Source organism: Nylanderia fulva, unplaced genomic scaffold, assembly GCF_048542155.1.
Source record: "Nylanderia fulva isolate GAGA-0341 unplaced genomic scaffold, ASM4854215v1 Scaffold7, whole genome shotgun sequence".
Taxonomy (NCBI): domain Eukaryota; kingdom Metazoa; phylum Arthropoda; class Insecta; order Hymenoptera; family Formicidae; genus Nylanderia; species Nylanderia fulva.
Window position 1 is genome coordinate 1,210,365 of NW_028190807.1, and position 25,620 is coordinate 1,235,984.

The window sequence follows — 25,620 nt, forward strand, 5'->3', positions numbered from 1 at the left end:
TAACCACAGTTTCAAAATTATTAAATTATAAAATGCAACATTGATCAATCGGAGATCGATTGAACTTTCCTGAAGAATCGAGAGAGACTTGCTCAATTTTGTAAAATGTGAGAGAAGCTATACTTGGAATTCAATTTTCAATTCCGCCTGGAAAGCATTAGTCTCGATTATATTGAGAATATTTGCGTGAATCGAAAAATCACTATTTTCTCCTTTTTTGTTTTCTCTCTCTTTCCTTTTAGGAATTTCATCGCGCTCCGGCAATAAATAATGATAGGAATGCCGGGCCAGACGATATCGCGTTTGTATATCGTCGTTGTTTTTTACGGCGTAACCTCTGACGCGTTGAGACATATGTCGAGCCAACGATTAAAAGTATTTTTTTTTTTATTTTTATTTTTTACAACACAAACGTGTTACTGATGCGTGCCCGAGAGCAGAGCGAAGCGGTGACGCAACGAGCCGTCACAAGCGCTACGGATAATAATAATTGACGCGGATATAGAGGGAGGATGCGGGAAAACACATGCGGATTTTTATTATTTTTTTTATTTATTGCTTCCTCTAATCGATATCGCGACGGATTCGCAAACGAGAAGTGTTAATATCCAGTTACATATACGCAGGGTGTCCGGTAACTAACGGACCAACGATTACAAATGGATTCTTTGATCAATTTGGCAACGATTTTTCCTCAGCGAAAATGTCGAAAAAGGTCATCATTTTTTACAACTTTTCAATATTTGTCATTACGCATCTTTATAACTAAGCCTCAAATTAAAATTTTATATTACAGTAAACTCTACCTGAAATTAACTGAAGAATGTAATTATGTTATAGACTTTAAACTCCAAAACGTTTAGTTTTCAAAAAACCCATTTGTTTCAATCGCTTATAACTCGAAAATTATTGACTTCTCCACATTTTTGCTAAGGAAAAATCGTCTCCAAATCGGCCAGAGAATCCGCCCTTAATCATTAGTCCGTTAGTTACCGGACACCCTGTATACATTTAGACACACACTTTTTCGAGAGATCCCGCTCTCGCAATATCAAATAATACACGCAATATGAAAAAAAAATAGCAAAACGTGAATGTCTTTGAAAATAAAACATCATTATTTAAAAAAAAAAAAGATTATCACGAGACTTCTTTCAGTGTGTCATACAAGGTACGAATTAAACCGCAACCCTTTCCTTTCCCAAGTTCGAAAGAACGCGCGACCTCATCGGAGGATTATGTACACGCACGTACAACGTGCACGATCGAGGAAGAGATCTCGAAATCGCGGGCCTGCGAGGTCCAGAGGATGACAGGAGATCTTTCCCGATAGAGTCGCGCTCGAGATTTTGTTGGAAACATCCAAATATTTTCATTGGAGAACGCCCGGCTCGCAGAGAGAGCAGAGGGTGGGCCACGTGATTTCGAAAGGAATCGATCGACCGGGCCGATTCACCGATTCAGGATCGGCCGCGATCCCGCAGTCGCTGTATAAAGAGGCGGATTACACGGTGTCCATTTCAAGATGTACAAGGAATTGGTGTTTGCGGTGAGTCTTTCTCTCTCTCTCTCTTCTGGGCTGCTGCGGGCGTACACGGTAGGGGCATTATCTTCGCTGTTTTGCCGATTCAATTGTGTGTGCGGAGAAAGGCGGCGTTTAACAAGAGTTTAATAAAAGGCAAACAGCGCGAGGGTCGTCCTCGTTTCTTCCGCTTCTGCGCGCGCGAGAATCGTTCCCTCCCTCTCCTTTTTCAACCCCTCAATCTCATCCCTCTCCCTCCGATGATCGCCCTTCTCTTCCTCGAAGGGATTACCGGGAAATACCGGGCCTGTCGGTTTGTCCGCCGAAGAAGAAAGGAGAGAATACGCGAAAGGAAAGAGATTCGAGAAAGGATCCGCAGCTGCCACGCACCGATGACCCCACGAAAAAGTAGAGTGATTCCTCGCTTTCCCTTCGGATTTTTCCGTTTTCGCTTGATCCGCGGGATATGTAGACCGCGCTGCCAGTAGAATGTGTTTTTCGGGATGTAGAAGAAGCCAACTGCGAGGGCGGATGGACAAGCGGGATGAGCTTCGAGAAACTCGGAGATTCGGGGGAGTTCAACAGTTCTTGTGCATCCCCAAAGCGTCTTAAAAATTGCGACTTATACTGGGTGTCCCAGAATTACCGTATCACACCGTTAATGGGAGATTCCTGAGGCGATTTCGAGACGATTTTTCCTCAGCGAAAATGTCGAGAGAAAGGTCATCGTTTTTTTTATGTTTCCAATTTTTGAAATCGTGTATCTTTGTAACTAAGCCTTGAATTAAAATTCTATTAAAGTAAATTTTACCTGAAATTAATTAAAAAATGCAGTTTTGTTAATAATTTATTTTTACAAGGCTTAGTTTACAAAAGAGATTTTATTTTCAATCATTTATAACTCGAAAATTATTGGACATTTTTGTCGAGGAAAAATCGCCTCGGGAATCTCCCATTAACGTGTGATACGGTAATTCTAAGACACCCTGTATATTTGTAAAACATATTTTTAAAAAACCGAATCATTTAATTACACTCGGCAAGGATAGACTGTCTACAGATAAAAAGATAGAAGTAGTTTACGAAATTAATTGTAATGATTGCAACGTGTCATGCATCGGACAATTATTTTATTTATATCTTATTATTTTATTTATATTTTATTATTTTTGAAAAAGTAAAACTCTTCTCTCGACCGTACTGGCAAATATTATTTATTAAATCACAACGTTTCGACTTTTCTTTGAGTCCTTATCAAGTGATCTAGATATACATAAAGAAGAAATACAGATAAAAAGACTGAAGTAGTTTACGAAATTAATTGTAATTTATCAGTTATCAGCAAACAGAAAATTGAATTCGATCACGATTTTGACTGAACTTCGCCGGTTATTTTGCACAGTGAAAAACACGTAAGAAAAAAAGAAATCGCTGAAATGTTTTTTATTAAGAAAAATATTAACGCTATTAACTTACAAAAGGATACCGACAATTTAAGTAATATCTACGACAAAATAATAAAGGTCGTTTAGTCTCTCATAACTTGTCTAAGAGTCTTGACGTGTTGGCAAACCGATACTATGTTCGTTCTTGACATCTTAAAATTATAATTTTATTTTCACAAGTATGTTTCGCTTTTTTTTTATTATTTTGTAATATTGTTAAGTGAAGTAATTTTTTTATTGTATTAATCTCTGTACTGTATTTCTTCTCTATGTATATCTAGATCACTTGATAAGGACTCAAGGAAGGGTCGAAACGTTGTGATTTAATAAATAATATTTGCCAGTACGTTCGAAAGAAGAGTTTTACTTTTTTATATATTTGTGTGTTCAAAAACACAAGTTCAAAATGAAATGATAAATGTATGCTTTACGAGAAAGGAGAGTTTTATAAAGTTGTACTCTAAAGATAACAAAAAATTAAATAGGGGTTGTTGGTTTCATCCCCTTATAACGATGCAGGAAAATCAAGAAAATATTAAAAATATAAATATCCTTTTTATTAGTGGAAAATATTCTCACCAAGTTTCATTTTTTTAATTGAAAAAAATTAATTTCATTTTTACCTCTCTCTTGAGAAAAATATGTTTCTCTTAATTTTCGGTAAAAAGCATCATCCACAATTTTTCCCACTTATTTAGATATTACTCTATACATAATATGACTTGTCAGAAATAGACTCTTAGAGTTTGTATAAACGAAACAAAAAATTAAATAGGGGTTGTTGGTTTCATCCCCTTATAACGATGCAGGAAAATCAAGAAAATATTAAAAATATAAATATCCTTTTTATTAGTGGAAAATATTCTCAGCAAGTTTCATTTTTTTAATTGAAAAAAATTAATTTCATTTTTACCTCTCTCTTGAGAAAAATATATGTTTCTCTTAATTTTCGGCAAAAAGCATCATCCACAATTTTTCCCACTTATTTAGATATCACCCTATACATAATATGACTTATCAGAAATAGGTTCTTAGGGACTGTATAAACGAAACAAAATCATTTGAATATTGAGAAAATGAAAACGCTTAATTGCAATCTTCCATTATTAAAACTTTGCGAGGAAGAGAACGAGGGAACATTTCCTAAAGTAGATTATTGCATAGAAAAAGTACGCGATACTCTCGACTTTTCTCCCGCTATATACACATCTTGAAAATATAAATAAGGTCAAAGAAAAAAGGAAAGAATCGCGAGACACCTCCATCTTGAAACCGATCGATCGATCGTTAAACCGCGAAATCCACCCTTCCTTTTCTCATATTTTTTTACGCCGCGCTCGACAGAGAAACAGGCGGACTAAGTAAGTCAGTAACCCAGTGAAAAGTCGCTCGGGGCTACCATCTCTCTCTCTCTCTCTCTCTCTTTCTCTCGGTGGTCCCTTCCCCCGACTGTCGATCGATCAGGTCTGATGTAATTATCCAAACGTTGAATTTTTTATCGCGGTGAAACAATAACGCATTTTCAGAGCAAACAGCAACGTGCACCGGAGGTTGTGGAGAGAGAGAACGGGAGAGAGAGAACTCCGCTCTGGGGGTACCGCGTCGTCCGTTTGTGCTCTCGGTGTTTACGTAACGTGTAATAGAATAATCTGCGCGGTTCCACGAGGAGGGTGGGAACGGCCGGAGCACATCTTTGTTTATCGCGCCATCGGTCTGTGACGAGAGAATATTTATCTCCCGTTTACGCGCGAATCTGCGAAAGAATCCGCATCTTTTTTTCCTTCGCAACCACCCCCTGGTCGACTCACCCCTCAATCGACCATCCCCTTCGATGTAACCGCGAACGCCGTACGTAAACGTCCAGGGATTAAGTACGTAAAAGCGAGCGATATTTTAAACGAATCATCGATTTTCTCGCTCTTCATTTATATAATCTACAGATTATAGAAAAATGTCTCCAGGGGGTGTGATCAATTCTGTAAACAATTTCGGAAAAAAAATGTTTTTATCTGTCCGATGAAAAACAGCAAAGATTAAACGATAAATGACGTATACAGTGAGACTATTTAATCGAGAAATAAAATATTATAGAGTATCATTTTTCTGCGTTTGGAAATATATTATCAATGTATTTCTATAGCATGGAAATATATTTTGCGTACAGAGAATCTACTCTAGATTTTGAAATATATTTTAAACGAATAATCGATTTTCTCGCTCTTGATTTATATAATCTCCAGATTATAGAAAAATGTCTCCAGGGGGTGTGATCAATTCTGTAAACAATTTCGAAAAAAAAAATGTTTTTATCTGTCCGATGAAAAACAGCAAAGATTAAACGATAAATGACGTATATATAGTGAGACTATTTAATCCAGAAATAAAATATTATAGAGTATCATTTTTCTGCGTTTGGAAATATATTATCAATGTATTTCTATAGCATGGAAATATATTTTGCGTACAGAGAATCTACTCTAGATTTTGAAATATATTTTAAACGAATAATCGATTTTCTCGCTCTTGATTTATATAATCTCCAGATTATAGAAAAATGTCTCCAGGGGGTGTGATCAATTCTGTAAACAATTTCGGAAAAAAAATGTTTTTATCTGTCCGATGAAAAACAGCAAAGATTAAACGATAAATGACGTATATATAGTGAGACTATTTAATCGAGAAATAAAATATTATAGAGTATCATTTTTCTGCGTTTGGAAATATATTATCAATGTATTTCTATAGCATGGAAATATATTTTGCGTACAGAGAATCTACTCTAGATTTTGAAATATATTTTAAACGAATAATTGATTTTCTCGCTCTTCATTTATATAATCTACAGATTATAGAAAAATGTCTCCAGGGGGTGTGATCAATTCTGTAAACAATTTCGAAAAAAAAAATGTTTTTATCTGTCCGATGAAAAACAGCAAAGATTAAACGATAAATGACGTATACAGTGAGACTATTTAATCGAGAAATAAAATATTATAGAGTATCATTTTTCTGCGTTTGGAAATATATTATTTATGTATTTCTATAGCGCATGAAAATATATTTTGCGTACAGAGAATCTACTCTAGATTTTGAAATATATTTTAAACGAATAATCGATTTTCTCGTTCTTGATTTATATAATCTCCAGATTATATAAAAATATCTCCAGGGGGTGTGATCAATTCTACAAACAATTTCGAAAAAAATGTTTTATCTGTCTTTTTTTAATGAAAGCTGCAAAGATTATTTAACGATAAATGACGTGTATAGTGAGGCTTTAGTTAATCGAGAAATAAAATAGCAGTATCATTTTTCTACATTTGGAAATATAAATGTATTTCTGAATTTTCTACCGCATATGGAAAAAATCTTTTGCGTCTAGAGAATCTACCCTAGATTTTGAAACATTAAAGTATCTGTCCTTTATCGGGCGCATAATGCCGCTATCATCTCCAATTAGGCTATTTGCTATTGTGACTATTAACTCACACCTTCGGATTTAATTATTATGCCGTCGTACAATAGCATTGTATTATGCGCCGCAATAATACTCGGTACAATGTTATTATACTATTATGCACTTACGATGATAAGTTAATGCGTCGAACGGAAAATCGCTCTTACGTATACGGGGCGAGAAAAGGAGGGAGGAAATAAGGGTGGAGATAGGGGTGTTTAGCGACAAATAAGGATGTGTGGAGATCCCTCGGCGCGACGTGTCGCGTTTCCGCAATGCCTGACAGACGGCATTCGGGGTGAGTTTAGGTCGCGGTAAAATAGGGGTAATCCCGTTGCTACACGAAAACCTCATCGGGCTTTCGCCGGGCGCAAGACGCAGAATCAACAAATCCAGCGGGATTAGATAACATCCCGCGGGATTGCGGTCCTCCGTTTATCCTCCGTCGAATCCTGAAGAGAGTATACGGTCCCGTTGTTAGCCCACCGAGTTATTGGTATCACTTAGCGGAATCCGTCGCGAAACGGCTTTAAAAGGCTTCCACCCCTTAGGCTGCGAATGGGAGCCCTTACACGGCTGCGTTAAGTACTTATTTATTTGTTTACTTATTTATTTATCCGTTCATTCATTTATATATTTGTTCGCTTCGTTAAACGTACGGCGGAAGCAATTTCGTCGAACGAAGCGATATATTTCATCGCAGGAATACATTTTTTTTCCAATTTTTCCAATTTCAGTATAGCGTTTCTCATTAGGATTCTGTTAATGGGTACAAAAATTGAAAAGTAAGATTTTACATCGGCTGCAATCTGCACATGCCATTATTAAATAAATCACAAATTACACCCGAACGAAATTGACGATGTTTCGCGTATTTTTTCATTTTTTTTTTTTTTTTTTTTTTCCCGAATTCATCTGTACCTTACGGCAACGACTAATTACGCTTGTCGCTTGTCAGAAAACGCTCTATTTGCCAGGCGAGTATCGAGCCCAATTTTAATGGCGTCGTCGACATCGAAAAAATTTGTATTCGACACAAGACCGGAGAGTTGATTTTTCCGGCGGCGCCGAGGTTTCGGCCGGGCTATTTTTTTCGCTCGCTCGCTCTCCATCCCTCGCGTTCCCAGCGTTTATTTCGATTTTTTTTTTTTTTTTTTTTTTCGTACGCTCGGTCACCTGAAAAGGAATAGGTGAAAACTGTTAATTGGTTCCCTGGTGAAAATACGGCGGTGTGGCCGGCGGCTGGTTGCGACGCGTTTTAAGCAGAGTCGTGTGCGTGGGGCACCAGGTACTCCAGCGGTAATATATATATATAAAATATATGTATACATATATATATAAATATATATGTGTACGTATATTATATATATAAAATATATGTGCGTGTGTGTGCACGCGTGGAACGAGCGTCAAGGAGTGTAGAGCTGCGCTGCGGCAACGTGTCCGTCCAATTATGGAAAATTAATTGGCGATTGGTGACTCGGGGCGATGCAAACATAGTTCAGCGTCGAATAAACTTCCTTTGTATTCCGATCAGCCTTTGACAGCGGTGTAATAATTAAAGTAATTAACGTGCATGCCAATAAATTTGAGATCGTTGCGCATCGTCGCGCGCGAACGCGTACAATTATTCGTCTCGCGCATATCTATAATGTACATGTACACATACGTATGTATATATAAGATATGTGCGCGCACACCCTTGTTTAGCTGTGCGTATTTCGCTCAACGACCTGCCCGAATTTTCGTTTCCGATGGCGGTTCCTCCGATGCAGCCTCGCGGCAATCAAGCATCGATTTGTGTAATAGTATATGTATATTTTTTCTCGAGAATGAAATTAATTTTCTTTGCGATTCAAAAGTCGCGTTATATATCTTGGGATTTTTTGCGCGAGTCAATTTTGTTAAAAGAAATGCATGGGTTTTCGCCTCCTCCTTGGAATCAGTAAAAAATGAAGTTTTTACTCTCCTTTTGAATAAACACTGGAATTTATTTGTATATTTAATACATAAAAGAATGAAAATAACAAAACATTTAAAATATTTAAGTTCACGCAGACCAATAAAGAGCAATAAATCTGGATGTAATATGAAACATTTGAATTTAAAAAATTGAGGAAAAAATTTACTATTATACGTACCCTCTCCTGGAAAAAATCCTGCGGACGTTTATGAAAATACGTGTGCACGGATCTTTTTTAAATTCCGAAGGTTTCACCACCTTGACATTAGATTATCTTAGATCGCAGCTGCTAAATGATTATTCTCGGGATATCCCGCGCATTTTCGATACTCGGCTGTTACGATTTTATGAATGGTCGAGAGTCCTTTACCGGGAGGAAAAGGAGAAAAAACATCGGTCTGCCCGTGTGGATCCCGAGAAAAAGGCAAATATTTACGGAGAACTATAATCGACTACGCTAATCCTTATGGAACAACGCAACGGACTTGGGTCGGATAGATTAAGACACGCTCTTTTATCTCTTTCTCTCTCCCTTCGTCTTCCTTTTCATCCTTTGAAATTCGGCATCCTTTGAAATATGCGCATGAGTGTATATGAGTATGAGGGAATACCGCGGCGAAGGAACAATATTTGCGCTTTGCATTAAGAGCCGCAGGGATGCAATGAAGCGTGATAATATTAATTTTGCGAAACACATTCACACGCAACTATAATTTGCGGAAAGTATAGACTCGTGGGACTTCTCTCTTTTATATATACATAAATATATATATAAACATAATCTCATTTATTAGTATAATCTTTTTATATCACATAAGATCATATTCTCTCTGTATTTTTACTTTAATCTGTAAAATAACAAAGAATTAACACTTTCTTTTGTATATATATATATATATATATATATATATATATATATATATATATATCATAATCTCATTTATTAGTATAATCTTTTTATACCACATAAGACCATATCCCTTCTGTATTTTTACTTTAATCTGTAAACTAACAAAGAATTAACAAGGCTAAAACATTCCGTGTTACATTCACCTCTTGTCTAAACATATTTTAATATTTTTAAACTTACACACTATTTTACAAAAATAAATTGTATAATATTCATAATTAGATAAGATCTAATTTATAAAAGTGTATAAAATTTTGCTACTCACAAATAAAGTTACAAATGTTTCTGCGACTAGAGAATTTTGAATTTAACAGCTGGTAATAAACTGAACAGCTGATAACAAAGAATTAACAAGGCAAAAACATACCGAGTTACATTTATCTCTCGTCTAAACATATTTTCATATTTTTAAACTTGTACACTATTTTACAAGAAATAAATTGCATAATATTCACAATTATATAAGATCTAATTTATAAAAGTATAGAATTTTGCTACTCGCAAATTAAGTTACGAATGTTTCCGCGATTAGAGAATTTTGAATTTGACGTTTAACAGCTGATAATAAGCTTCTTATTTAAATGCTGTCTCCTTCTCTCTTTTTCTCCTTCTGTCTCGTCTCGCCTTTTTTAAAGTCCAAGTGTTAAACGAGCGTGAAATTTCGGAAGAATCGCTCAACGGGCACCGATCAATGCGAATTCAACAATGTCCCGCTATTCGTCCCGCCGCACGATACCTATCAACAAGGGACGTCCTGCAAAGTTCCCCGGTTCTCATTCACAGCGAAGCCAGCTCCTGAATACTTCAATAACGAATGCACGAATATCTACTTTCTTTCAATTATCAATTCGGCCGGTCTTCGCAGGAAGGCAGGAAGGCACGCAGTCAAGTGTAACCGACACTAACGAGTTCTGCGAGTTCTGTGAGTTCTGTGAGATGCTTGGAGAAACCTCGGGAGAACCAGGTATCGGATCTAAAGGTCGACACCCCGCGGTATGCCTTTAAGAATATCGATGCGGGCGGGTGCTTTTTCTCAGTGCATTCTCTCGTCTTTATTTAGGAAGGGAGCGAGATAGGGAGAGAGAGAAAGAGAGAGAGAGCGAAGGGGCGAGATCCACTTAGCACGCCGCTTAGACGCGAAAACATCTGTATTGTCGCTGTATTAGCGCCGAGGATTCATCCCCCCGTGATCGTCGGGGAAATTGTAATCTTTTACGAAGAAACCGCCGAGAGAGAAAGAGAGAGAGAGAGTGAGAGAGAGAAAGCTACATTTATTTAGCGCTCTGGGACATGTCCCTTCAAGCGCAATTAGATATATAGATATTTCCTTACAAATTAAAAATATACATTAACTATATTAGATGCAAATAACTTGTTGATGTATATGAGTGTTTGTGTGTTTTATTGAGTTCGTTTCTACAAATAAAGTTCAGTTCACATAGAGTTTTGATTATTCCTATATGTAGCAATTCATAGTGTCTGCTCGGACTGAATTTAAGTAATTGGAGGACATTCAGCTTCAGGATATGCCAGAGAAATGAGGCATAAGATATAATTAGGATCTATTTAACATTGAATGCATAATAAATGCGCATAGAGTCTTTCCTTGAAAGTGGTCAACGTTCCTGCGTTACAGATTGACCGAGGCAAACCATTCCACAGCTTAATGGACGAGATTTTGAAGGAATTGCTTGTATACTTCTGTTCTACATTGCGGCTGAAATAAAAGATTTGTTTTCTGTTCCTGCACTAATGAATAACTAGTGCATTCTGGTGCAATAAGTTAGAATGAGACAAGTATATTTTGTCTCACTCTAACTTATTGCACCAGTGTGCACTAGTTTATTAGTGCAGGAACAGAAAACAAACCCAAAGTCTTCTGGGGAGTTCTAGTTTCTCTTATACCGAAGCTACTGTTCTGATTGTAAGTGAGAAATCCGAATGAAGTGAGATCCGAACGAAATGAGAAAGAGAGAGGGAAAGAGAAACTTTGCATCGAAAAATTCGTGCGATATCGCGAGATACAATATTTTGATTTTACAGTTTATGCATATCCGCGCTCGCGTATACTCTCGATCGAAACTCATTTTATGTATTCAAAACAGCGTGACTTCCGCCGCTCTCTGTACAAGAGTAAACTTATTTAACTTGGTTACCTCTCGCTTTTCTCTCTTTCTTTTTCCGGGAAGCATATCTCATTCATAATTCATGACATTTCGAGGCTTCGTCGGAATAAAGAATATACGCGAGCGCCGATTTCAAAATAAACCCGTTTAATTCCGTTTACCATTTCTCGTCTCTCAACAATTTGCTCTCTCTCTCTCTCTCCCTCTCTCTCTCTTTGAAAATCGCAAAAAGACCATCAGCAGATCAAGAGATATATTAGCGCGATGGCCGGTTCTCGCCGATGATCTCGGTCGCTAATAAAATTCACGACGTACGCGAGCACAATGGAGCATTTCGGAGTTGCAGAAGAAGAAAGGGAGGGCGGATTCCTCCCTTCCTCTTCAAGATTCCCTCTTGTCAGACTCTCGCGTGCGCGCCACTAACGTCTTCTGGTTCCGACAACGGCCTAAAACCGGTAGGTATAGATAAGTAGTAGGTATAGCCAGGGATATAATACGCACACACACACACACACACACACAGAGATATCGCGCAGAATGTGGGATCCGGTTCGCCGGATCGGGCGTACGATTAACGTACGGATTAGGATTAAGCCCGGCGTGGATCTCGCTGCGCCCGAATGGACCGCACTGGGTGGGGTGGGGCCTCGTAGGGGAGAGCACTTACAATAATGTCCAAGTACCAAGTAGCAACCCCAACCCGGGGAGAGAGAGAAAAGCTTTTTCACGCTCGATCTCCGATGCTGCGTCTCCCTCCCCTATCGTGCCTCTTCTCGAGGGGGCAAAAACGCGAGAGGACGACAGTCAATGCACATTACAACGGTTTTATGTTATTAATACGGACGCATTGGCCGGGATTTGAATAATTGAACAGATCCGCGCGGATTCGCTAGGTAGGTAGATATGGTTCTCTCACGAGGGGGATGGGAGGGGTCAGGAGGATTCTCCCTCTCTCCTTCTATCTCTCCGTCTCTCTTTGGCCGCGCGCAACCGCCATAATCCAGATCTACCGACGCCTGAGCTTCCGCGTGGGGTTCATCGCGTCCGGATTGGTGTTTGCGTTGGCTGTTTGATCCCGTAACATCGACAAATCGATTCGATTATTTAAGATTACGAATCAATGCGACATTTATTAATATGTGATAGCAAAAGCCGCGTAAAGAGGGAGATATATATTGTATATTATAATAATCGGAAGAGTATTAACGATCAGTGAAATTATATGGTATGGACGCTCTATACTGGTGTCGCTGAATTTCGAATCCGCAGCTTCACATTTTCCACATTAGTTTTGCGGAATAAGCGGGAAAAATTGTGTTTTCTTTTTTTTTCTTTTTCGACGCAGAGACAGTCATCATAAAGTCAACATCCTGAAAACACTGCAAAATTCCGTACAATCATTCTCAAATTGTGCAACTATCTATACCAACAAGTGAACAGGAACCGTTAATAACCGAAGTAATAAAATTGAAGAGCTTCTCGTTCCATCTTAAATGCATCCTTTTTTTTCCAAGGTAAAGAAATTACGAAGCCCCCGAAGAACGCTTCCTCGAGTAAAAGTATAAATTTAAGACGGTTTGAAAATATAAGCTCCTCTGTTCGATTGTGTGTTTAAGGCTGGAGAGAAGGGTCGAGGGAGGGCGAGAGATTCGGCCGGTAATATGCATCGGCAAATATGTCGCTCGCCTCTCTCTCCCTCGCATGTCTGTTGCAGCATCCCACCCCTGAACGTCGCGACGCGATCCTCGTCGTCGTCGTCGTCGTCGTCCTCGGTTCTCTTTCTCTCACGCCCTCTCACGCACTCTCACGGGCACTTCGTTCTCGCTCGAAGGGAGAAATGGGGTGGTGGAAAAGTGGATGGAGCCAGATAGAGCCACGCCCCGATCGCGGACCACGCACGCCAACCCGACGCGGCAGCCGAGGGTGTCTCTCTATCCGCCACCGACGCGGCTGGCGCGGCTCCGGGCCACGGGGGTGGCTTTTGTCGGTGGTTGTGGCGCGAGCGAGGACCGGGAAGGGCAGGAAGGAAGCGCGGACCACGCGGCACCGCTATGGCTAGTCCACGGATATCCTTTATCGGGGAGATGTCACTTTGTGTCCGCGACGCTAGGCGCGATCGGATCACGCCGCGACGGCTTAACCGCGAGGAGGCAGTGGAATAAAAGTGCGGTCGAGAAACCCTTCCTTATTCCTTAAGGGACTCTTCGCCTCTGATGTTGAGCGCCGACGGGACGTCGATGACCGATCATCCACGAGGGAGGAGCCTCGTTCTGTCCTTACGCGACGTCAGGATCGCGCAAACGCATCGTCTCATCCTTATCTAGGAAAAGGAGATAGACCGGGAATTCGGGAACTTTGGGAACTTTCACGATGCGAGGGAAGACGTAACCCGTTGCCGGGTCCAGATCTAAACTAGGAAAGCCAAACCTCGCGTCGTACACAATAATAAACACAATAATCATAAACAGCGATCCGACCTGTGCGAACCCCGTAACATGGTAGAGAGCACTTATGCGAGCGACTCGCCGAGATCCCGCTCGCCCATGACAGAGCCGTCGAGTCCGCTCCACGATGGTCCCGGTATATCCGGCTACGGCCACCACAATAGCTACCTATACAGCTACTCGCCCGAGGCGGGCGGTCAGAATCACATCGTCGCGACGACGAGGCGCAACAACGGGAGCGAGACGAGCGACGCCAGGAGTCCGCGGAACCCTCGCGAGTCCTCGGTGCCCTCGCGACCGGGTGGTTCCTCCGCCTCCACCCTCTCGTCCCCCACGTCGCTCTTCACCATCGACAGCATCCTGGCGCCCAGACCGATCGGCAACGTCATCGCGCCCACGACCACCACTTCCGTCGCCGCGTCCGCGATCCAGACCCCGGAGACGATCGAGTCCGCCGCCAGCCGGACGATCCATCCCCTGCAGCAGCAGCTGCATCACTTGGCGTTCACCTCGGCGGATTTTCTCGGTATGGGTAGTAATTTAGCTTCCTTTCTACCGCCCCTCTTGTGACTCCTTTCGAGAAGGTGTCCCGAGAGTCCAAAGAGGCCGCGAAGACCGCTTAAGAGACCCACTGCTAATCCTTTAGACTTCTTTTAGGCGGCTTTCACAAGACGTGTCCCTCGAGACTTTTCGCGTGTCGCGCCCGAGTTTTTTCCTTTCTTCTTCCACTTGAGCGTGAAATTATGATTAACGTCATTTGTCGGAGTAAACCCCACGCGTAAGCTTCTTAACGCGTTTCTACTTTATTCGATCAAAGTTGCGGCGATTGTAGATTCCCGTTCGTTCAATCGAGTCTCGTGTTCAAACTTGGGAAAGTAATAATATATTCTTCTTCACTCACAAAAGACTTCTTTTCGAATGTCGGCCACGTGTAAGTGTTTATGGAACATTTTTATTTTTATGTATTTCGTAAATAAATTGGCGAACCGCTCTTCTAACGTAAATCGATATAATTTAACTTTGAATCTGAAAAATGATTAGAGTTGTCAAAAAAGGCACAATTTTATTTTGACAATTTCAATTAATAATGCGAGATTGTTATTTTACACTTGAATTAATTTTGCCATAATTAATCTCGCTTATCATATATATTCATCTTCATCTTTAAATGACATTCAAAATCAGGCAACAAATAATCTTGAAATGTTTGCTCTTCACGAGTTGTGAATCATTTACATCGTTTTTACGACATCGAATCTCCTTGTTCGGGTTCTATGAATTTGTTGTAGGTGTTGTCAAATGTACGTGCTTGTCCGACGTAAGGGAGACGTTTGTAACAATTTACATTGCAAAGATGGAAGACCCTACGTGAAATCCTAAGAGACTCGGTGCGAAACCTTTCTTTATATGCCCGCGGGGGTTTTAAGTATTTTTCCCTCAAGGAAAATTCCCAGCTCTCTCTTTCTCTCTCTCTTTCTCGCATTGGGGATACGCGAGATGAAATCCGCAATCCGTTTCGATCATGCATGAACGATCTAGCTCCTTGTGCAATCCCGCTGCGGAAGAGCGTGAAAAGAAAGCATGCAGATGCGAAAGAGAAAGAGAGAGCGAGCGAAAACGCGCTGCAAGTAAAAGCAGAAATTTTTACCGTCCCCACATTTTCATACGCAACGTCGCGTTTAAGCAGCTTTCTTCGAGATTTTAAAGTAAAACGTCCTCCGGGACGTGGGGCGGCCGCTCCTGGCGACCTTTTTATCCTAAACACGGGTGAATGGGGTTGGGGGATGACGACGAATTGGAATATCGCGACAAGGGGCACGAGTGTTCGAATCTGTCTGTCGCGTAATTTCTTTGCATTTTTAGTTCGAAAAAAAAAAAAAAAAAATTCGTTCGTACGCGAATAGAGCGAAGGATGTAATCCTTTTGTCTCGCTGCATCAATTTGTAGCCCGAATTATCGCGATTGTTATCCCCACCGTTTACAATCGATCCCAGTCTCCCCTAATGTTATAATCGCGAACGAGAATGGACGTTTGAATTTTTAATGCGACGCAAAGTTCAAATGTTGCGTTGCGCGGCTCGCGGATAATCTTTATCATTCATGGCGTCGCATGCGCAGCAGTGGATTACGATTTGATAATGAGGATTTGTAATGAGAAGTTTTCAAAGACAGAGAAACGCGCGGGTTAAATTTCATTATCGTATTTTTTCTTTTTTTAATTTCCCTCTTTCTCTTTTTGGATTCCAGCCGCGGCATATCCCGGTTTGTATCCCGGAGGATACGTCGCGGCGATGGCCGCCGCCGGCGTTTCTCTTCACGGACAGCCGGCCTTCTATCACGCCGGCCATCCTTATCAGATAAATCCGAATAATCCGGGAATGGGCCCGATGGCGAAGCGAAAACGCCGCCACCGAACGATATTCACGGAGGAACAGCTGGAACAATTGGAGGCCACCTTCGACAAGACGCATTATCCCGATGTGCTCCTGCGCGAGCAACTGGCCCTCCAGGTCGACCTCAAGGAGGAGAGAATCGAGGTGGGTCGACAATTTTTCTTCCGTCTTCTTCTCTGTTCTTTCTTCACTTTCAGAATTTGCTGTTAATTCTTCGTCAGCAAACTGGATCTTTAAGTTCACCCCCTTATTATTTTTATGTTCCAGATATTGAATGATTCTTGAAAAAAGTGTAGATTATTTATTAATATCTCTTGTAATGTCCAATAGAGATTTTGAGGGCGAATATTAAACCCAATTATCTATATAAAGTGAAATTTGAGCAGCAATTTGGAACAAATAGAAATTGCTCAACAATGAGTCAACAATTTTTCTCACGTCTTACGGCGTCTTCTAACAATCTTCCTCTTCTCCTCTGTTCTTCACTTTTAGAATTTGCTATTAATTCTTTGTCAGCAAACTGGATCTTTAAGTTCACCCCCTATTATTTTTATGTTCTATAGACAATCAGAAAATTCTCCAAAATATTCTAGATTATTTATTAATATCTCTATTACAATATCCAGTACATTTGAAAGACAAATATTGAATTCAATTGTCTATATAAAGCGAAATTTGGACTGTAGTTTGGAAAAAAAAAATGAAAATCGGTCAACAATAGCTCAACCATTTTTCTCACGTCTTACGTCTTCTAACAATCTTCCTCTTCTCCTCTGTTCTTTTTTTACTTTCAGAATTTGCTATTAATTCTTCGTCAGCAAACTGGATCTTTAAGTTCACCCCTTATTATTTTTATGTTCTAGATATTGAAAAATCCTTTAAAAAATTCTAGATTATATTTATTAATATTTCTATTACAATATCCAATAAATTTGAAGAATAAATATTAAATTCAATTATCTACATAAAGCGAAATTTGAACAGCAATTTGTGAAAAAAATGGAAATTTGCTTGTGCTTTAAAATCCAGATTGCTGACGGGTAGTTAAACGAATTAAATTTTATTTTTGTTAATTTTAACTAAAAATAAATGTAGATTCAAATAAAAAATCCCATTATTCAATCACTATAAAATCTAATTGAGATATACTCTTTTAGCATTTTTGTCACACGCTCCGAAGTAAAATGAATCGTTAAATTAAATGAATTCTAAAAAACGAAAATATTAGTATAGCGAAAAGAAGAACGAGGGAGAAGTGTATCGAGACAATATTTCTCGACCTTCCGAAAACAAGAAAACCGACTACCGTTTTTCTCTCAGCATCGCGTCGCCGAGACACCGTCGTGCAGCAGCCGGTGTCTGCTTAAGCCGCCACCGGATGACAAATTACTTTCTCGAGCCGTGAACGGAATATTGGATTTCGGATTGACAAACATTGACCGTTCCCGGATGGGTCCCGCACGCACAATTTGTAATGTAATGTCGGCAAACTCTACGCGCTCTCGCGCGCCGGCCGTCGTTCGTTCCTCCGGTGAGTGGGATGGAACGGTCGGTGTTTGTCGTCCTAATGCATAAAAGCCCATAATATTTTAACGCGGCCATTAAAATTTACCGCGGCGGGTATTTATCGGGGCACTCGGTCGACTTGAGCTAACAAGTTGCATGCTAGATTAAAAGCTTTAGCGATAATGTGTTTACTTCAATTATATATACATGCATGCGATCGCTCACTTTTGCTGCCAACGAGTGAGTGCACGCGTGTATGCGTGTGTGTCGGATAGCGCGTGCAATTTATAATCTCTATAAAGTGTGGTGTACTTTCCACCAGGGGGTAGAGAGAGAGAGAGAGAGAGAGAGAGAGAGAGAGAGCGTGTTTTAAACGCGCGTTTAATTTCGTATAAATTTGCCTTTCAATAAAAATCGCGCGGTTCATTGTGTCGCCGATTGAGTGTTATTTTTTCAGTAATTAACGACCTCGCTTCTCAATCTGCCGTGATAAGGGGCGTCATATTGTAATCTCTGTGATTTTTATATTACGCGCAGAGTGGTTAAAAAAAGCAGGGTCCTTTTTTTTTTTTAATACGTTTCAACATTCGTTCCGCTCGGGACGCTCAGATAACGCTTTGGGATTCACTTCTCTTTCAATTTAACTCGTTTGCGAATCGATGTTAAAATAAATTAAAATCAATATCCGAAATATCTGATCGATCTCGGCGCATAATTATTTCGAAATAAGTCAGAATCAATCCGTCGATTTAAAAAGGAGTGTATCAAATGAGGAAAATTTTGTGGTACAAAACCAATCGTGACTAAACTTCACACAGACATGGTTTAAGGTCAAATATGAAGAAATAATCTAATTAAAATCGAAATGACTGGATCCTGATCAAACGCAGAAAATGCGGTTTACCATCATCCAATCTTATTTTAGCAATAGGATAACGTTATTCGTGAATGATTCGATCATTACAAATAACACTGCAACTAACTTTGCTGGCTACATGAATGGAAGGGTTTCATCCATTTCTGTCTTCCTCGTCATTGTCGATATCCATTTAACCATTCGATTTGTTATTTTTCTTCATACTATGTCTGTATTTTACCTCGTACTATGTTTGTGTCAAGTTGCATAATGATTGGTTTTGTGGCACAAAAGTTTCCCAATTTGGTATACCTTCCTCAATCCTTTGAAATACGGGATTGCGAGCTGTCGTAAAATAGCTCGTCGACACCTGACGATTCTGTCGAGTAATCACGGACTCTACGTGAGAGAATCATCGACACACTCGCGCGTGGGACCACCCGCGTCACGTCGGCTTTACCAAAGAAGAGAAGGTCCCCCGAGTCTCGAGAGTGTTTAAAGACTGGAACAACATATATACCTGCGTTCTGGTACCGGGGATTCTCGGAGCGAGAGACTCACGGTGTTTGCACAGAATTAGTAGAATAGCGACTCTTGTGCTGCGCGTTCGCGGTGGTAGAAACTCGGAGGAAGAGGACAAAGAAAAAACTAGGAACGGGTCAGGAAAAACCTAAGGCACACTGTTTTGTGTACTTCCAAGATCGTGTTCCGACTCCGATGTTGGATCCGAGGATAGAGACTTGGAAAAAAACAACGTCTTGCGAAGACACTACAGCCCCTATTGCATTTTATTCGGAAACGGATCGACGTATAAACACAGATGGACGGGTGATTGGAATTTAATTAGTATGCGACATCTCGGAATATTGATATCATTATTAAAATTGCTGTCGGCAAGTGCTGGGACATTTCTCGAGGATTCGATTTCCCGTGACGAGTTTACGAGATCCTCGGTTCGCGAGGAACTCTTTAAAGTGAACGAGGGTCGGACTATTACAATAGCTAATGCAGCAAAACGAGCGAGCGAGTAGGGGTGGAATATTGATTGTCGGTTTTCATTCGAATTGATTCAGACAGGCGTGAGGAACGAATGCGAGTGCGACGGGAATTCATTTGATGTGCGCGTCTTTCCTTACTTCATTAGATAAATATCTCTTTCTCGCGTACGCGTTGATGCATGTATGCGCGTGTCATGTATCTTGCATATATATACATATATATAATCACGACTTTTAAAAAAATTCTACACCCACCGGAGATTTGACCTCCGTCGTCTCTGTCGACTTTTCCTGAAAAATGTAATCGTTTTAATTCCGTAATTGTGAATGATGTTTCAAAACGTCTTTACTTTGGAAAAACATGTAATTATATATACTTTGTCATTTATTTATATCATGTATGTATACCTTTCTTTTTGAGTACTATAATTTATTTATTTCTGCATGAATTATTCACTTATGCGAATAAAAAAAATTAATCCTTTATTGCACATCGCTTCCACAAGCAACACGATTTTCTTATCCATTATTAATGCAAGCTGTCAGTGTTCAGTTTCACATTAATGTAAAAAGTAGCATATATAAAATGGAAAAACATACAAAATGATATATTTTTTACACGCTTTCATATAATCTTTTTTCCCTCCCGTTGAACAGAATTGTTTAACTTTGCGTTAGCGCGAATAAAGGGTTAATTTTGCCCAATTTAAACACGCCCGGTCGAAACTCGTGCTCGTTTCAGGTGTGGTTCAAGAACCGTCGGGCCAAGTGGCGGAAGCAGAAACGGGAGGAGCAGGACCGTCTGCGGAAGCTGCAGCTGGAGCAGCGTCAGCGCGCCGACGACGGCGGTGCCGCGGCGACGGTGATGGTGGGCGATCGTTTGAGCCTGAGCAGGCAGCAGCAGCAGAAGCTCGAGCAAGACACGGACAGCTCCGATCTCGAGGTCGCGTAGTGCGACGACTACGAGACTAGGCGAGGCGCCGATTTCGCGTGTCGCGACACCAGGAGGTCCCGGGGCGACTTCCGCGCCCTTATTTCTCAGCAACGACCGGGGCGGCATGTATATACGTAATTGCGCTGTAAATATCACTGTAAATATGAGTAACGATGGATGTGTACGATACCGAAATAAATTATTGCGTCGGAGCAAGAAGAGTGACGTTTCATCTCATTGCATCACGCGGACGCATCTCTCTGCAAAAGGTACATTCTCTCTCTTTCTCTCTCTCTCTCTCTTTTATTTAAAAAAGTAAGTTTTGCCATATATAATGACGTTACATTAATGGCAATTCCGGGATACGCAGGAATATATTTTGTATATACTACCCTTACATATATACATATATGTATGTATATCCTAGTCGACTATTCGAAAGTTTTGCAAATTAATCATATCCGCCGTATATGTTTCCTTCTACCTCGATTCTGAATATTTTAACAATTTTTAATATAAATTTAAATTTCATCACGGGCTGTAGTATAAGAGCCAAACGGATTTTAACGATTTTACTTTATAAATGATGAAATCATTTAAAAGAATTAATTTGCAAAGTCAATTTCGCGCAATGCCTCCTTTTTCATCTCCCGCGCGAATATTTAATTGCTGCCTTGCGATTTAAATGTACCTTTATTTCTTGGTTTAACTCAAATCATATATCAATTAATGAAAGTAAAATAAATTTAACTTAATTAAATCAAATTAAATTAAGTTGAGGATTTATTTTACTTTATTAATTTTGAATTTAATAATTGATTTTCATTGATCCTCTCCGAAAGAGGTCTCTTATCTGAAAAGTATATTTTTTTTTTTTTTTTTTAGTTTTCTCTCACAGCGTCACTTTTATTAGAGATTCTCAGCGAGGTGTTCATTTAGATCGCGAAAAATTTAAATTCCGCGATACTATCGTGCGCTATCGTGTGACTCACGATTTTACAACAATGTTTTCTTATTGAAATCGCGTCGCTGTTGTGGAAAATACATTCTCGTTTATATAAACGTTTACACGTAGCTTCGATTCCTTCACGCATAAATATTAAAACCCGTCGATCCCGGAATTTAGGAATTTCAAAATGGTTGCGTCGAAAATTCCGCTCGACGGTTCTCCGTATATAACGAATAAGAATTTAGAATCGATCAAAGTAACCAAGAAATTATTTTTAAAATATGCCAAAATATATATTAAAAAAAAAAAAAAAAAAGAAAGAGTTTTCCCTCAATTTTTGATTTCACGTTTTCATTTTGCGGTCCCAGTTTTCGATCAGATTTTTAATTATTACTCTACATATGTATGATCATTTCAGCTCTTGTCTGCACTCTACTTTTTATTTCTTCCCTTCCTCCGTTCGTCGAATCTCCCAAAGCGATTTCTTCTCTCACCCATCCTCGCGCGAGACTCGTAAGCTGGACCGATCTCGACGATTCTGAGGATCTCCACGGGATTTAGGGTGAATCGGCTGCGTTCGGGCGAGGCGATGGTCAACACGAGCACCATCACGAATTCTCCGAGACACGTGGCCCTCATAAGATAGGCGGCACCGCTTCCGTACGGAAAAAGCGGCGGCCCGAACGAGTTGACGTCACACATGTAATACGCGCCGCAGAACTTGAAGAGCCCGAGACAGGCGCTCTCGCACGTCAGGATACCAAAGTGATGCTCGGCGAACAGTCGCTCCACGGTTTCTCGTAGACACTCGCGCGATCTCGCGTACAATTGACCGCAAATGGCCGGCAGCATCCTGGCCTCGAACAGGATCCCGCCGATCTCGAAGCGATCGCACAGGTATCTGCTCCAGCAGCCCACGTGAGCGTACTCGCTCATGGTGGACCTAAGTTCGGCCTCTCGCTTGCTGCGAGAATAAAAGCGGTCCCCGCAGACGACGATCGCGTCAAGGATCTTCGGGGTCCAATATTCCGGCGCCATAATCCTGGTCATTCCGGCACAAACCACGTAACAAGCGTATGTCTGCATGCCCCGATTCGCCTCGTCGAACGTACGGTCGGTTATATGAATCTCGCCCCACAGGGAGAAGAGCTTGTTGGGTTCCTCCACGTAGAACTGATGCCATCTCGCCGCCTTGCCACCGCTCAAGGTGACCTTGGCCCGGTTCTTTCGTCTCGATTGGGGCGCGCATCTGCCCCAAATGACCCGTCGACGCTTCAACCACGCGACTCTCTCCCTCGGGACTTTAGGATCGTCCTCTTCGTCTTCCTCTAGATCGGTCGCCTCTTCAATCTCGAGAGGAGGATCCGTCGGACGCTCTTTTACAGGAGCGCCGCGTTGCAGCAGCTCGAGATTCTGCAGCTGACAGCGGTGGAAGGTGACGTGGAAGATCTGAACGTCGAAAGAGACCTCGTCGCTCGTGTCCGATCGATCTGGATTCGATTTCGGAATCTTGGGGTAGGCGTAGGCTCGCAACAGGAGGATCATCAGGTGCCTCCGTAGCGAGTCCTTGGAGCAAAATTTGACGATGCAGGCGCGACCGTCGTCGTCCCAGCAGCCGAACTCGTCGCATCGATAAGGGTTGTAGAGGTACCAGAAGAGGCCGTCTTGCCAGAAGGCCAGCGAGAATCTGCTGGTGCGGAAGATGCAGTCGCGATATCGCGCGGCCAACTTGTCGAACCACTCCTCGATCCCGCGTGTCTCCTCGTGCACAGGTGCGTATTCCAGATTCGTCATCTTCCGACAGCCGAGCTCCACCCTGACCTCCAGGGGATCCTTTCTGCGTAACGCGATCTGTCTTCTTAGATCGCGCTCCTCGTAGTCGAAATCGACGTTCCGTATCACCGGTATATCCCTCATCTCCTGAATCAGCTCTATCTCGATATCGTACTTGTAGTTGTACACCACGACGTCGTCCAGACGCTGCTTCCTCTTCACGTTAATCGTGCCGATGTGAGTGTAAAGTGTCCAGGCGAGGTCGTACATGTAATCGATATTGGCGCTCCACGCGTACTTGTATCTTAGGTACACAAAGAACCAGACGAAGCGATGACAAATCTGACTAAATTTATTCATTTTTTTTTTATTTATTAATGAATAAACGGGAATATAACCCTTTCGAACAATAGAATAAGATACAACATCGATAACACGGTATCGGTAGAAGCCCTAACGCCAATAACGTAAGATTCCAACTCTCGTATCCTCGACGAAAGATATTTCCAAAATCAAATAAACAAAATGAAGGCTAAAATTACCTTAGCTGAGTTCTGGCACATAACGCCACCACCGCTTGATAGAGGCAAAACTTCCAAGTGTTCCTGCGCTCTCGCAGCGGACCCAGTTCCGGTAGATGCATGCCCTTTAACCCGCGAAGAACCACGTTGGCGTAGACCCGCCTGTCGCGTCCCTCGAACTCTACGATGACGTAATCGCCGTCCACCAAGCCAGGACGTTCGCCGACCGCGCGATCCACCAACAATTCCCGTTTGGGATCCGCGCATCGCACTCGCGCGCGAACGTGGCCCAGTTCTTTGCGATTCGCGAAATCTCTTCTCTGTTCCTGGCGCAGAAGAGACTCCACTTCGTCGTCGTCGGGTCGCGGGTCGCAAGGGAAAAAGTCCCTTCGCCTCTTCCTTCGCCCTTCTTTCTCTCGTCCCTTTAGTTCATCTCGCGCAACGCAAGGCCACACACCCGGCCATTTCCCACTTTCGGTTCTCCTCGGTACTTTTCCTCTCCTTCGAAATGCCCTTGTCTGATGAAAATATCACGCATTCGCGTTATAAGATAAGTGATATTGTTATTTAAGCCTTCTAGCTCTGTTCTAGCCGACCATGTTACAATTGTAATGTCAGAGGCGAGAAAATACATATTAAAAATACTTTGATGTTATTTCGAAATTAAAAAAGATATTTCGATGAAACTGCACTTTAGATGGCTTTAGCGCGCTCTTAAAATAAATACCTTGAAAACTATCCTTTTCCCTTTATAATCAATCAACAGCTGTAAAATGATAGTAAAATATTAGGCCCAGTCCTTCCGGATGTGACAAAATCTGATACCACGATTATTTGACGGTTGTTCATCGACTGTCAAAGGAAAAGCCACCTAAAATAGTGTCTCATCGAAATATCTTTTCATGAAAAAATGGCATCTAAGAATTTTCCACGTGTCTATTTCTCGCGTCTGACGTCACAACTGAAACTTTAGTCGCGCAAAGATGTAACGAAGTGGAGGATTATTTTCGCGCAAACTGTGAATGCAATCGACATTTATTTTACTAACAGATTGTCTCGTTCTCATGCTTCTCCAGATTCGCGTTCCGCATCGATCTAATCTGATCGGCGCTCGATCGGCTCGAGATTGAAGCTGAAAGCCGCCGAGCGGGAAGCACTCGTAAGGCGGAAGTGTCTCTTCAACAGCGTCTTCCGGCAGCCTCGCAACATCGGATAAAAGTGTCCTCGGCTTGTCTTCCCTCCTCAACTCCGTGTATCTACGCGACGCTTTATGCAAATTCATTGATGTTGGCGTGAAAGGTAAGAAATTTGCAATCGAAAAAAAATTCACGAATATCCTGATGTCCCTTACGATTTTATAAATTGCCAAAAGGGTTCTTCGTCTTTGTAGGGCCATCCCTTTTCCACGCGTCTCTCTAACCAAGACTTCTCCTTCTCTTCTCCGACCTTATTCAAGCTTGGTTCGGGTCTCTCATAATCGTGTTTCGTAACTTCAGTCTTGATCGTTGTTGCATCCTCCGTTGCATCGGTATCTGTCGTAACCTCCCTCGGAAATTCGCTTTCATGTATCTCTTCCTTAATTTGAACCTCCGGTTCCGCCATATTTCGCGAACTGAATTAAAACGGCGATCTTTACGGCATAATTTGTACGGCAGTTAATATTAACATTGCGTGTAACTGAAAAGTTTTGTGTGTCAATATAACATATCACGTTTTCGCAATTTTGATGCAGCTGACGTGCGAATGTGTCAATACTTTTACACACACGTCATTGCCCAATTGAACATCTAGGTACATTCAAATAAAAAAATTCGCAGAATACC

The 25,620-nt window shown here is 41.2% G+C and overlaps 2 protein-coding genes across 2 annotated transcripts; one reads left to right on the forward strand and one right to left on the reverse strand.

Moving 5' to 3' along the window:
• Positions 1-13,371: 13,371 nt before the first annotated feature.
• Gsc (goosecoid homeobox) lies at positions 13,372-20,773 on the forward strand. The gene is made up of 3 exons (XM_029307313.2): positions 13,372-14,393; positions 16,115-16,404; positions 20,363-20,773. The coding sequence occupies exons 1-3, from the start codon at positions 13,919-13,921 to the stop codon at positions 20,570-20,572; spliced, it is 975 nt and encodes a 324-aa protein (XP_029163146.1). The 5' UTR covers positions 13,372-13,918; the 3' UTR covers positions 20,573-20,773.
• Positions 20,774-21,935: 1,162 nt separating this feature from the next.
• On the reverse strand, positions 21,936-25,399 carry LOC114934645 (uncharacterized). Its single transcript, XM_029307337.1, has 4 exons — positions 25,149-25,399; positions 24,846-25,053; positions 23,819-24,315; positions 21,936-23,580 (listed from the first exon to the last, which is right to left on the reverse strand). Exons 1-4 carry the CDS (start codon positions 25,397-25,399, stop codon positions 21,936-21,938), a joined length of 2,601 nt encoding a protein of 866 aa, XP_029163170.1.
• Positions 25,400-25,620: the final 221 nt, after the last annotated feature.

Coding starts and splice junctions, on each gene's coding strand:
- Gsc (XM_029307313.2), top strand. CDS start 13,919: ATGGTAGAGAGCACTTATGCGAGCGACTCGCCGAGATCCCGCTCGCCC. Junction 14,394..16,114: donor CACCTCGGCGGATTTTCTCG/GTATGGGTAGTA, acceptor TTTGGATTCCAG/CCGCGGCATATCCCGGTTTG. Junction 16,405..20,362: donor TCAAGGAGGAGAGAATCGAG/GTGGGTCGACAA, acceptor TGCTCGTTTCAG/GTGTGGTTCAAGAACCGTCG.
- LOC114934645 (XM_029307337.1), bottom strand. CDS start 25,399: ATGGCGGAACCGGAGGTTCAAATTAAGGAAGAGATACATGAAAGCGAA. Junction 25,054..25,148: donor TTTTGGCAATTTATAAAATC/GTAAGGGACATC, acceptor AGCGTCGCGTAG/ATACACGGAGTTGAGGAGGG. Junction 23,581..23,818: donor TGTGCCAGAACTCAGCTAAG/GTAATTTTAGCC, acceptor TGTGTACCTAAG/ATACAAGTACGCGTGGAGCG.